Source organism: Leptopilina boulardi, unplaced genomic scaffold (assembly GCF_019393585.1).
Source record: "Leptopilina boulardi isolate dan_hultmark-lab unplaced genomic scaffold, ZJU_Lbou_2.1 LbouV2_331, whole genome shotgun sequence".
Taxonomy (NCBI): Eukaryota; Metazoa; Arthropoda; class Insecta; order Hymenoptera; family Figitidae; genus Leptopilina; species Leptopilina boulardi.
Window position 1 is genome coordinate 409,698 of NW_026137898.1, and position 14,689 is coordinate 424,386.

The 14,689-nt window shown below is 29.8% G+C and overlaps 1 protein-coding gene across 1 annotated transcript; it reads left to right on the forward strand.

Annotated features, from left to right (window-relative positions):
- The first annotated feature begins 623 nt into the window (after positions 1-623).
- LOC127285361 (putative uncharacterized protein DDB_G0286901) lies at positions 624-10,236 on the forward strand. The gene is made up of 3 exons (XM_051311336.1): positions 624-1,192; positions 7,298-7,758; positions 9,953-10,236. Exons 1-3 carry the CDS (start codon positions 624-626, stop codon positions 10,234-10,236), a joined length of 1,314 nt encoding a protein of 437 aa, XP_051167293.1.
- The last annotated feature ends 4,453 nt before the right edge of the window (positions 10,237-14,689 follow it).

Below are 14,689 nucleotides of genomic sequence, written 5' to 3' on the forward strand. Positions count from 1 at the left end.
CATTTTAACGAAGACAAGAAAATAGCTGGATTGGACTGGTTAAAAGGATTTCGTGAAAGGCATCCAGATATTTCATTACGGCAACCATGACCCAATTGGGCAGCAAGAGCAATAAAGTAAATGTCGATCAATTTTTCACTGTTTTTGGAAAGGTGTTAATAGAAGAAAATATATCGGCTAAAAGAATTGCAAATATGGACGAATCTGGTTTAACAAGTGTCCAAAAGCCTTCAAAAGTTTTTGCTACGACGGGTAAAAAACAAGTTGATGCATTGACGAGTGCTAAAAGAGGTGTACACGTTACTATCGTTTGCTGTATAACTTCTATTGGGAATATTATTCCTCCTGCAATAATTTTCCCGAGAAAAACCCGTAAGGATGAATTGCTAGATCATGCACCGATTGGTACTTTAGGTCTATATAATGAATCTGGGTGGATGACAAGCAAAGGATTTGTTGAATGGCTGAAACATTTTTCAAAGCATCTTTACCTTCGAAAGAAAACAAAGTTTTGCTACTTTTGGATGGACACGCAAGTCATACAAGTCTAGAAGCAGCGTTATATGCAAGAGAGCATGGAATTGTAAAGGTTTGTTTTCCTGCACATTGCACACATCGCATGCATGTTCGCAGTATTCGAACCTTTAAAGACCTTTTTCAACGAAGCTTGTACTACATGGTTAAAAAATCATCCTGGAAGAACGACCGGAGTGAATCATATCCCCGAATTATTTTCAATTGTATATAAGAAAACACCAACGATTGAAAATGCGATAAGTGCATTTACAAAAACAGGAATTCATCCTTTTAATAAAAACATATTTGATGAAGAATTGTTTGCTCCTGCACAGACAACTGATGTGCCATTGGAGAGTGTAACCGAGATTGCAAATGGAATTTTTGTAATCGGAAACGAAAATTCTCAAAATCTTGTTTCTGCAACAATGGTTGAAAATGATTCTATCGAAATATTGAACCTATTTAACGTTGCTAATTTCGAAAACGTTCAAGATAGCCAGGAGATAACAAACATACTAATTGCGGTTACTCAAGTTTTGCATCAGGTTACAAAAAAACAAGCTTGTCAAAATACTAACGTACATACAACGCAAAACGACTCCCAGAGGCAACGTAATAAAGAAGTTAATGGACCACGTGTTTCTCCAAAAGATATATATTCGGTAGCAACAGCGTCAAGAATCGATAAACCTCGTAGAAAAAAAAATTTTTAGTTTTAACGAGTATTGAAAACATCAAATATTTGACGGAAAATGAAAACAAAAAGAAACTTTCAGCCAAGAAAAAATCAATACTTATACGGAAGCGACAAATAAAAATTAAAAAGAAAGATGATAATCATGACTGTTTATACTGCGGTAAGGCTTTTGATAACTCTCTTTCTGAACTGAGATGCAATATTTGTAATTTTAGGATTCATGAGGACTGTGTAGATGTTCTTCCAAAAGCCAAAGAATTTATTTGTGAATATTGTAAGTTAGTTCGTGATTTAAAAGTGACTTAAAAGCAGAACATAATTATCTACACAATAAAAAAGCGAATTATTAAAATTTTTAAGTTTAATTGAAGTAACTATGTTAAAAAAGATTTTTTTCAAATTATACTTTTAAGCGTATAAGTTATAAAGTGATTTAAATAAGAAATGTTTCACATTGTTAATGTTCTACGTTAAATTTTATATTACTTGATATATTTTTTATAATATCTGTGATCTTCGATCTTAAGCGATTCAGTATTAGCAAGGTTAATATAAAATATTAACCAAGATTATTCAAAATAAATTTTTAAAATTTGGAATAAGTGTATTTTGCCAAATCTAATTAAACCCTCTTGTACTTTAAGTTCAAAAATGTGTTTTGTCAGGTTAAGAAATAAGTTTGAGGTTATGTTTTCCTTTTTTTACAAATTCAAAATAAATTACGAATATTTTGGACAAATTTATGTAAAAGAAATAAATTTCTTAAAATTGTTTACTGTTTAAAGTAGAAATATTTCTATGTTTAATTATTTACATAATTTTACAAAATTTACACGATTTCATAAGGTATAAAAAATATTAGACAGAATTCCCCTATAAATGGATAAAAAAAATTTTTACCTATGTATATGTTTTCGAAAGGTTTTTTCTACCCTTTCGAATGGTGAAATTTTTTTTAAATTCAAAATTTACCCCTTTTTTAAAATAAAAAATATTTATTATTTTTTGGCGCGGTATCGGTAGTACACAATTTAGTAGTACACAGATAAACTTTATACAGTTAATTCTATACAGTTTAACTGTATTTAGCGAAATTAAAAAATAAAAAATGTTAAATTCGATACAGTTTAATTTGACAAAGGTAAGTTGTATACTGTTCAACTCCACACGAGTCAATTTATGAAAAAAATAATGCGTTAATCTCTATACGGATTAAATGTACACAGACAATTAACATTGTTAACATATCGAAATTGTCTGTGTACATTTAAACCGTACAGAGATTAACGCATTATTATTTTCATAAATTGACTCGTGTGGAGTTGAATAGTATACAACTAACCTTTATCGAATTTAACATTTTTTATTATTTAATTTCGCTGTATACAGTTGAACTGTATAGAATTAACTTTGTAAAGTTTATCTGTGTACTTACTACTAAATTGTGTACATCCGATACCGCGCCACTTTTTTCAAAAGGACACTTTTTTTCTTTTTTTTACACTCAAAATGAAGCTTAAAATAAAATATATACTTTTAATACCAAATCTCAAGGTCAAACTTTTGATAAAGTAGGAATATATTTACCAATTTCAGCATTTAGTCATGGTCAAATATATGAGGCAAAATTCCTGAAATGTCCGAAAAAAAATTAAAAGATCTCGAATTTAATCCATACTTTTCTAAAATGTTGTTATTGTTGGTGAAAGTCCAAAAATGAATTATTATTGAATTTAATAAAATAGTTTTGGAATTACAACGTTTTTAATTTTTGACTTTAGAAAAAAAATTTTTTTTACAATGTACAATATTTATAAGTAGAATGCATAAAAGTTAACATATATATAATGATTTTTAAAGCTTTTTTGACGGGCTACACGCTGTTAATAAATTTTTTTTTTAAATAACATTTGACCTTGAAATTCAAGGTCAAAATGTTAATTTACGTTTATCTCAAAATCGGATTTTTTAAAATTATTTTTAACTATCTCAATGGAAAGCTTGACTAACTTCCTACAAAACATGTAATTTTTAGAGTGGGATCTTTAAAAGTTTTTGAAATATTAATTAATTAATTAATGTTTATAACAAATGAAATATTTTACAAACGAATAAAGTTACCGTAATTCTGAAGTTAGCAATTGAATCTTAATGTAATTCCGCATCTAACGAGCCCTGTATGAAGTATTTTGGATAAGTAGATTGTTAATAAACAATTAGTTAACATTGCAATTATTTATTAATAATCTACTTATCCAAAATACTTCATATAGGGCTCGTTGGATGCGGAATTACCTTAACTTTCAATTGGTAAGTTCAGAATTACCATAACTTTATTTGTTTGTAAAATATTTTATTTTTTTACTAACAACAAGCATCCAAAAGCTCTATATGAAGTATTTTTGTTTAATTTTAGTTAAATAACAATAAAAAATGAAATATCTTACAAACAAATAAAGTTATCGTAAATCTAAATTAACCAATTGAAAGTTAAATTAATTCCGCATCCAACGAGCCCTATATGAAGTATTTTGGATAAGTAGATTGTTAATAAACAATTGCAATGTTAACTAATTGTTTATTAAAAATCTACTTATCCAAAATACTTCATACATGGCTCGTTGGATGCGGAATTACGTTAAGTTTTAATTGCTAACTTCAAATTACGGTAACTTTATTCGCTTGTAAAATATTTCATTTGTTATAAACATTAATTAATTAATTAATTAATATCTCAAAAACTTTAAAAGATCCCACTCTGAAAATTACATGTTTTGTAGGAAATTAGTCAAGCTTTCCATTGAGATAGTTAAAAATAATTTTAAAAAATCCGATTTTGAGATAAACGTAAATTAATATTTTGACCTTGAATTTCAAGGTCAAATGTTATTTAAAAAAAAATTTTATTAACAGCGTGTAGCCCGTCAAAAAAGCTTTAAAAATCATTATATATATGTTAACTTTTATGCATTCTACTTATAAATATTGTACAATGAAAAAAAATTTTTTTTTTCAAAAGTCAAAAATTAAAAACGTTGTAATTCAAAAACTATTTTATTAAATCAATAATAATTCATTTTTAGACTTTCACCAACAATAACAACATTTTAGAAAAGTATGGATTAAATTCGAGAACTTTTAATTTTTCGTTCGGACATTTCAGGACAAATAGGTAATTTAATTATTATTGTATTTGGGGAAATAACTTTAAACTAATTAATTTTACAAAAACATGTTTCAGTCAAAAGTTGTTGTGCTTAAAGGGGAATATTCAGTGATGACCTTAAATTTGTCCGAAATGACCTGAATTAGGTCATTTCAATTTCAACTCTTTTTTTTAATAGAACCATCTACTTTTCATGTTACAAATCGGAAGAGCAGGAAATTCCACGTTGAAATTGTCCAAGTACTTTTTTCGACAGGTCGACCTATTCAGGTCAAATAGGTTATAATTAATTTCACCTACAAGGCCTTGGTTAGATCTAGTCTATGTCAAATAATTTTTCATGAAGAAAGATCAAGTTTTTATGCAAGGAATCGTCAGGGCAAAAATTTTTATGTAAAAAACACTAGACCCAACCAAGGCCTTGTAGGTGAAATTGATTATTACCTATTTGACCTGGATAGGTCGACCTGTCGAAAAAAGTACTTAGACGATTTCGACGTGGAATTTTCTGCTCTTCCGATTTGTAACATGAAAAGTAAATGGTTGAAATTGAAATGACCTAATTCAGGTCATTTAGGACAAATTTAAGGTCATCACTGAATATTCCCCTTTAAGCACAACAAACTTTTGACTGAAACATGTCTTTGTAAAATTAATTACACAGCCCCACAAAAAAAAAAAAGTGTCATGTACTTTTGACCGGAATACCCTAACCCTATGTATTTTGACGCACTGAACACGAATCCGAAGTCCGTTTTGCTCCATCACGTCAGGATTTTTTTCTAACCTCAAAAAACATGTCGGATTTTGAGAAGTAGGCGATTTTTTTAAAAATTGATGTATTAACTTCAAACTTGGTATCTGGGGGTTTTTTGTGTCGCTGATTACGAATATGATGTCAGATTTGAAAAATTCAAAATGGCATATCCAACATGGACTTCTATCGGACATATTAGATACGCCATTATCTGTATCTGGGGGTTTTTTGGGTCGCTGATTACGAATATTTTGCGGAAAAACAAAACATACGTGTCAAATTGTTTTTAAAAAACTACAAAACTGCCAAGTTTCAGAAAAATCGTCGTATGGCACTTCCCTAGTGTTACTTGTCAGCAACTTAGAAAACCTGTAGATACCAAATTTCATAATAATCTGACAATTTTTTAAAAACAATTCCTTAATATTGAATCAGACATGTCGAATTTCGGAAATCTGACATCAGATTCGTAATCAGCGACCCAAAAAACCCCTAGATACCAAGTTTGAAGTAAATCTTAAAATTTTTTCAAAATTCGTCCGCCATATTGGATCCGCCATTTTGGATTTTGAAAATCTAACTTCAGATTCGTAATCAGCGACACAAAAAACCCCCAGATACCAAGTTTGAAGTTAATACATCAATTTTTAAAAAAATCGCCTACTTCACAAAATCCGACATGTTTTTTGAGGTTAGAAAAAAATCCTGACGTGATGGAGCAAAACGGACTTCGGATTCGTGTTCAGCGCGTCAAAATACATAGGGTTAGGGTATTCCGGTCAAAAGTACATGACACTTTTTTTTTTTTGTGGGGCTGTGTTACTTTAAAGTAATTTCCCCAAATATAATAATAATTAAATGACCTACTTGTCCTAAATAGGTCGATCTATCGAAAAAAAGAGAAAAATGCACAGTTAAAAACGTTTGTTTACATTTAAGGTCAGCTCAAGGACAACACAACATTAGTACAAACATACCCTATTTTAAATGATATACTTCTTAAATTTCCTATTTTATAATAAAACGAAATAATATTAATTGATCTATTTAAACTTACCTATTTTATTTCATATTCGAAAAGTAAGGTATTAATAATACGACTGTCAATGATTCGCTTCGCGTGACGTCTAGCTAGCGCGTCGCCGCTTTTTGAAAAAACACTTATATTTTCAAAACTTATTAATGAATCGACTTGGAATTTTCCAGAAAACTTCTTTATATTATGATAAACAAATGTCTCACTGGAAGTTGTTTTAATTTTAAAGTTCCCCACAGACATTTTTTCGTCAAAGGTTAGAAAACGCGATTACCGACCGTTCACTATTTATAATTAATTATTATTAAAAAATAAATAATTCTTTAATTTTTTATTAAGCTATCGTCTTCTATGTATACTAATAAGTGTGTATACGAAATGGCAAGTGATTTCATTAACATTTGTCAAAGATACGACGATTTAAGTTTAAAAATGTAATGAAATTCGTGAAAAAAATTTTTTCAGTTTTTTACATTTAATATCCACGGTTTTGGTCCTATGAAAAAAAGTCAAAGGAAAAAAAGATGCGCCTTTTTATATCAAACAGGGTAATACGTTTTAAATATCAAAATCCCGAATTTCAATTTTTCGAACATTTTGGGTCGTTTGACTGGCTTTAGAGCGCCCAGCCGAGCGCTCGGCGAGTTGTTCCTCCCTGCTCCTCATTTGGATATTATATAATATTGCATAATAATGTTTCTAATTAAATATTACGAATATCTAATTAAATATACTAATGGTATACTATTACAGTTGAATCTCTATTATCCGAGATTCGATTATCCGAGATTCCGTACTATCCGAGGCATTGAACACGAAGTGCATGCTCGGATAATACGGAAAAACTCGGATAAAACCGATATGCATTAACAATAATTATACCCAAAAGTTAATCTACATTCATTAGATTTCAACTTTTATATACATTTACGATTTATTTTCTTTGTAGCACACTAAATACATAAAAAAATGATTAAAATTTTTGAATTTTAGGTATTTATTCCGTGTTATCCGAGTTTTCACTTATCCGAAGTACTCTTCCCCACATTACCTCGGATAATCGAGATTCTACTGTACATGTTCTGTAAATGTAAATTATTATGTCAAAAAAAATAAAAATAGCAATGATAATGGCAATGATAATGGCAATGATAATGGCAATGATAATGGTAATGATAATGGTAATGATAATGGTAATGATAATGGTAATGATAATGGTAATGATAATGGTAATGATAATGGTAATGATAATGGTAATGATAATGGTAATGATAATGGTAATGATAATGGTAATGATAATGGTAATGATAATGGTAATGATAATGGTAATGATAATGGTAATGATAATGGTAATGATAATGGTAATGATAATGGTAATGATAATGGTAATGATAATGGTAATGATAATGGTAATGATAATGGTAATGATAATGGTAATGATAATGGTAATGATAATGGTAATGATAATGGTAATGATAATGGTAATGATAATGGTAATGATAATGGTAATGATAATGGTAATGATAATGGTAATGATAATGGTAATGATAATGGTAATGATAATGGTAATGATAATGATAATGGTAATGATAATGGTAATGATAATGGTAATGATAATGGTAATGATAATGGTAATGATAATGGTAATGATAATGGTAATGATAATGGTAATGATAATGGTAATGATAATGGTAATGATAATGGTAATGATAATGGTAATGATAATGATAATGGTAATGATAATGGTAATGATAATGGTAATGATAATGGTAATGATAATGGTAATGATAATGGTAATGATAATGGTAATGATAATGGTAATGATAATGGTAATGATAATGGTAATGATAATGGTAATGATAATGGTAATGATAATGGTAATGATAATGGTAGTGATAATGGTAGTGATAATGGTAGTGATAATGGTAGTGATAATGGTAATGATAATGGTAATGATAATGGTAATTATAATGGTAATGATAATGGTAATGATAATGGTAATGATAATGGTAATGATAATGGTAATGATAATGGTAATGATAATGGTAATGATAATGGTAGTGATAATGGTAATGATAATGGTAATGATAATGGTAATTATAATGGTAATGATAATGGTAATGATAATGGTAATGATAATGGTAATGATAATGGTAATGATAATGGTAATGATAATGGCAATAATAATGGCAATAATAATGGCAATGATAATGACAAAAATAATTATTATAATAAAAATAAAAATGTCAATAATAGCTTGCCTTAAACAAAAAATTTCTATATTCAATTTACGTCATTACAATAATAATCTTAGAATTCTTTCATTCGTTCATTCTGTCCGGGTTCGATCAGCCGTGAAGGATAGTTTTATATGACTCTTCTTAGATAGAAAGAAAAAAGGCGTTACAGTTCGACAGTAAGAATTTGCTATTGGTTTAGGGAGGAGCCAAGGTACGTTTCATGTTGTTTCGGGCGATCATTGATTGCGTCCTTATGGGGAAGTTGTATACCCCTACTCTACCGGCCGGGACATAAATTCGAAGCTCGAGAGACGCATGCACCGAGGGGGCCTGAGCTGCGTTCTTGGGCCTAATGACATTTTATATTTATGGCCCTTAATGAGTTTTTCACGAAAATTATAAAATTTTTAAATATTGACATTTTTAATTCGAACAATATATGCTCGTAATCGTGAACTTCCAAGGAATAAAAATATGATAAAACAATTATAAATTGTTAATATTTAAAAATATTATAATTTTCGTGAAAAACTCATTAAGGGCCATAAATATAAAATGTTATTAAACCCAAGGACGTCGTTCAGGCCCCGCCGAGGGCCCTACTCGGTGCATGCGTCCCTCGGGCTCCGAGTTTATGGCCCGGCCTGTAGAGTGGGGCTATTCAACTTCCCCTTACAGGACGCAATCGATGACTGCCGTTGTTTCATCTTTTTTGCTCTCCACATTTTTTCGCGCTCTCTCTTTCTCTTTGGGTATAACGTGAACTACAGTTTTTAATCGTATTCTCCTGTGAAGTTTCAGATCTCGAATTTTAAAGTAAGTTTTCTACGATTTGTAATTTCTAAACAAAATATGTTTTCGTTGTAAACAATTTTTTGTTACGGAGTTCATTTTATTTTTATTCCTTTAAATAATTAATTCTCTGTTTAAATTTAAAAAAAGTGTTAAATTGTTCTTTTGATAAGAAATTGGGTGGTAACTGAAGACTAGGTATGTGATTTTTTCTAAATTAAGTGTTTAAAAATTATAAAAAAATAATTATTCTATGAAATAATAAGAGATTCATTTTCAAAGTTGGTGTATTTGTGGTGATATTTTTCAAAAAATATTTTTTATACGTATTATTTTCATTTGTAACTTTAAATGAAAATATATTTTCGTTATAAATTTTTTTTGTTACAGAGTTAATTTAATTTTTATTTCTTTAAATAATTAATTCTTTGTTTAAATTGAAAAAAAGTGTTAAATTGTTCTTGTAAACAATAAAGATAAAAATATTTTTAAAAGAATTTGGGTGACAAATGACTTAAAATTTAAATTTCAGAGTAGGTGTATTATTTAAAAAGGAAATATTTTTCTTAATGAATTTTTTTGAACACGAAAACTTATTGTGGTGATTGATTTTCGCCGACGGATTGTGTTATCAGAAATCAAAAGCATATTTGAATACTTTTTAGCGGTTATTGTAGTCTTGGTCATTGGATTTGCACTTATTATGATGGACTAAGACTTTATATTTATGATAGTCTTAATACAGGTTGTTTAAATGAGGATCAAATGAAATATTTAGAAAGATTATATCCCTTTAAACCAACCGTAGTTTTTTCAAATGCTCATCAACAACCGAGTGGTGTTGATTGTGGAATATTTGCAATAGCATTTGCAACATCTTTATATTTTAATATAATGCCGAATACTCTTGATTGCGTTCACAGCAGAATGAGGCAGCATTTAAGCTTAATGTTTAAAAAGAATTGTTTATTTCCTTTTCCTGCAAAAATAACGTCTGAAACAAGAAACTTAATTATTGAAAACGATTGAAAGCTACTTTCTATTGTCCACAGCGAAGAATTGAAGTGCAAAAATCCGAATTTTTCCCTTTCTCCTAAATCGATGGAGCAATTAGATTTAAAATTTCCACTGTACATAGAAAATAAACAAAGAAGACCTTATACTTTAAAAGATAAAGAAAGAAAAAAAGGCTAGGTTTTAGGAAACAATAGAACAAAAAAAAGAAACACAAGAAAATGATAGGCAGAAAAAACGTAATCGACAAGATACAGAAATAGAAAAGAAAAAGAAATTTGCTATTTAAAAAAAAATTATTAGAAACAGAAATTGAAAAAAGCAGCGTCTAGAAAACGATTTAAAACGAAAATATGATAAAATTATAACAGAAACAGAAATTGGAAAAAAGAGCGCCAACGAAGGAATTTAAAAAGTAAGAATAAAAAATTGCGTTTAGAAACAGAAAACGAAAAAAACAGCGTCTAGAAAATGATTTTTCTTTATACCTCGGTCGAAAGTACGCACTTGGTGCTTCGTTGTCGGAGCAGAAAGTCTAACATTCTTGCTTTATTGTTTGAACTACCCGCAAGCCATCTGTTGTTACAAGAGCAAAAGATTCTCCTCCAAATGGCTCAATCGGTAACACTCGATTTTTATTTAGTCTCACTTGTTTCACGATTAGAACTCTACTGTCGATTTTTGACGCATAACCTCAAAATTGGTGAAATTTATTGGTCCCTGGACGTTTAGTTTGCGCTTTTTTTAATAATAAATAAAGTGAAATGAATCAATTGTTGTCATCTGATGATTCTGGTGACGAAGACGAAGTGTTTCGAAATTTCGATGACGAAGCGCAATTGATAATTCAAAAGGAAAGTTTGCCAAAGAAATCGGCAGACAGATACGTGCTCGTTTATGAGACATATCAAAAATGGAAGAACGAACACATACACATGTATATACATTACATTTTCATAAATATCTCAAATTCTATAAGAGCTTTAGGGCTGAATTTTTTTTTAAATTGTAGATCTCACTTGGGGACATAAAATGAGAAAACTTTGGGACAAATTAATACATATTAACTATATTTTTTTTGACTTTTAAAATTTTTGAAAAATCGTTTTTTGCCCATAACTTGAAACACATGTTTTGAAAGTTGGGATGTTTTTACTTAATTTTGTAGAGTTTTTTAAGACGCATTTTTTGAGCTATTGACGAACAATCTGCTAATTTTATCCAAAGTTATTGACATTTTAAAAATCATAAAAAATCGTTTTTTGCTCATAACTTTAAAAAAATGTTATGACACCTACAGTTTTTTTAGTTTCATTTTGTAGAGATTTTCAAGACGCATCTTTTGACTTATTAACGAACATTTTACGATTACTTTATCCAAAGTTATTGACATTTTAAAAATAAATAATATTGATAAAAACCTGTTTGCATTTTGGCAGGGTTTCAGTTCCGCCTCACAGTGTATTATTTTTGCAATTTCATGTTCAAAACCTAATGTCTCTTGAACAAATTGACCAAATTGAATGAACCTTGGACCAAAATAAAGCTAAATAAATGTAGAATAGAGGAAAATTATAGGGAACCCTAGATTTATTTTTTTGAGCTCCTGGGAGTCGAGGGAAGTTAGCATTTTTTAGGAAAAAATGGTAAATTGAAGTATACAAACCGGTATATCATGGTAAAACTTAATAAAACAACTTTTTTGTAAGCATTTAGGATCACTGAATACAAAACTAAAGTTCATTTTTCAAAATTCTAAATGGCGAATTCAAAATGGCGGTCTAAAACAATGCAATTTTGAAACAAAAATTTTTTTGTTCAAACTGTGGTATTTTAATGTTTTTGAGGTCGCTGAATCCAAATATGATGATAAAATTTAAAAATTCAAAATGGCGGACCCAAAATGGCGGACGAAAATTTTTCAAAGTGCTTAGATTTCAACGAGACTTGTTACTTTAACGTTTTCGAGGTCGCTGAATTGAAATATGATGGTAAAATTTGAAAATTTAAAATGGCGAATCCAATATGGCGGACAGAAAAATTTAAAAAGTGCTTAGATTTCAATGATACTTGGTACTTTAACGTTTTCGAGGTCGCTGAATTCAAATATGATTACAAAATTTAAAAATGCAAAATGGCGGATCCAATATGGCGGACAAAATATTTATAAAATTCTTAGATTTCAACGTAGCGTAGTGTTTTATTATTTTTCTAGTCACAGACTTCAAATATAATGCTCAATATGAATATATAGAAAAAAAATTTATAATCATTACGCTTCGTTGAAATCTAAGAATTTTATAAATATTTTGTCCGCAATATTGGATCCACCATTTTGCATTTTCAAATTTTACCATCATATTTGAATTCAGCGACCTCGAAAACGTTAAAGTAACAAGTCTCGTTGAAATCTAAGCACTTTGAAAAATTTTCGTCCGCCATTTTGGGTCCGCCATTTTGAATTTTTAAATTTTATCATCATATTTGGATTCAGCGACCTCAAAAACATTAAAATACCACAGTTTGAACAAAAAAATTTTTGTTTCAAAATTGCATTGTTTTAGACCACCATTTTGAATTCGCCATTTAGAATTTTGAAAAATGAACTTTAGTTTTGTATTCAGTGATCCTAAATGCTTACAAAAAAGTTGTTTTATTAAGTTTTACCATGATATACCGGTTTGTATACTTCAATTTACCATTTTTTCCTAAAAAATGCTAACTTCCCTCGACTCCCAGGAGCTCAAAAAAATAAATCTAGGGTTCCCTATAATTTTCCTCTATTCTACATTTATTTAGCTTTATTTTGGTCCAAGGTTCATTCAATTTGGTCAATTTGTTCAAGAGACATTAGGTTTTGAACATGAAATTGCAAAAATAACACACTGTGCGCCTTTTACAGTTGTTCAAAGACCGACTGTATATTGTCTACTAAACAAAATATAATCGTATATAATTTCTTACTCTCCATGGACCGACTCTACAGAGGGTGAATGTGTATGAATAATAAAGTTACAGACAGACCAAATTTTCAAAGATCAATTATACACAGACCGAACCTTCATGGACCGACTGTACATGAATACATTTTTTCAAAATTTCGAATTTTGCAAACCATCACTACATGGACCGATTCTACATGGACTAACATGAATATTATTTTCTCGAAATTTTGAATTTCGAAGACTGACTCTACACGGGCCGACTCTACACGGATCGACACACCTGTCTTGAATGGAAAAAAAGTTCGTCCCCGATGCCGAAAAAAAATGATAGTATATTATGAATCTTTGGACCTCAAATAAACAGAAAATCAATGACAGAAAATCGTATCCGATCCTCCTTTCCTATTTTTCATGGGTTGAATGTTTATTTAATGCATTATAATGAAAAAAATTATTTTAATGAGTCAAATTTTTTTTTCAAATGTTAAAATGGGCAAAGGAATAATAATTTACAACATATACGTTCATAAACACAATTTAATGTTCAACGACAAATTTAGTCTACAATAATGTACATATGTATCCCAATTCAAATTAAACATGTTTTGACGAAAAATCAACAACAGCTTTCTTCAATCGTTCGATATACGACTTATCTTCAATATTTTTTATTTCATACCTTGACCAGTAAATTTTGAACTCCCTGTGTACTGACTCGCCTGCTTGCTCAGACCACAAGCTTAGTCCATCATTGTTCTCCAAGAAGTTGAGCGCTTGTTCGATGTGGCTTACTGCAACGTGTACTTTCAATGTTTCCGAAACATTGTCCAAGGCTCTTAAGGCTTTCTTTAGATCAATAATTAAATCTTCTAGATTTGAGCCAACTATTTTAGTTGAGAAACAACACTTCACAATCTTATCGATGACCTTGAATGCAGAAATAAAAGGGGCGACGATTACTGGACCTCCAACATGGTTGCAAATTTCTTGTTTTTCCAACAAATCAGCATGTTGCAAGAGTTTTCTGCAAGCATTACCTTCGAAGATCTTACCGTGGTAATTTTTTGCTACACAGTTAATAGACATGGGCCACAACAAAGCTTTTTCCTCGCCCAAAATGGGAACCAAGCCTTGCCAAAATAAATGGTTCACCAAACCTTGCAATATGTGCAATTCCGGTACGACACACTTCTCTGCCACACAGACATCGTCATTTTCTTCGAAAAGAGGTTTATTAACTGTGCTGTTGCATAATTTCGCCTTTTTTTTGTTGGAACCTAATGATTTGAATTTCAAAAAGTCTCTTTTTAAATCCCCATAAGTTTTCAGCGCAAAGTTTTTCTCGGAATTTATCAAATCTTCTTTATCTTTTAGATTGTCCAAGGTAATGAAACAATAAGGACACGGGTAAGTTGCCGTAGCAGTTTGCTGTCCATTCACAATCAATAAAACTTTGAAATCGGAAACGAATTTGAATGAAATGTTATTGATTTGGATTAAATTAAATAAAATTTCAAAATTTT

Coding starts and splice junctions, on each gene's coding strand:
- LOC127285361 (XM_051311336.1), top strand. CDS start 624: ATGTTCGCAGTATTCGAACCTTTAAAGACCTTTTTCAACGAAGCTTGT. Junction 1,193..7,297: donor ATATATTCGGTAGCAACAGC/GTCAAGAATCGA, acceptor AAATAAAAATAG/CAATGATAATGGCAATGATA. Junction 7,759..9,952: donor TGGTAATGATAATGATAATG/GTAATGATAATG, acceptor GTCTTAATACAG/GTTGTTTAAATGAGGATCAA.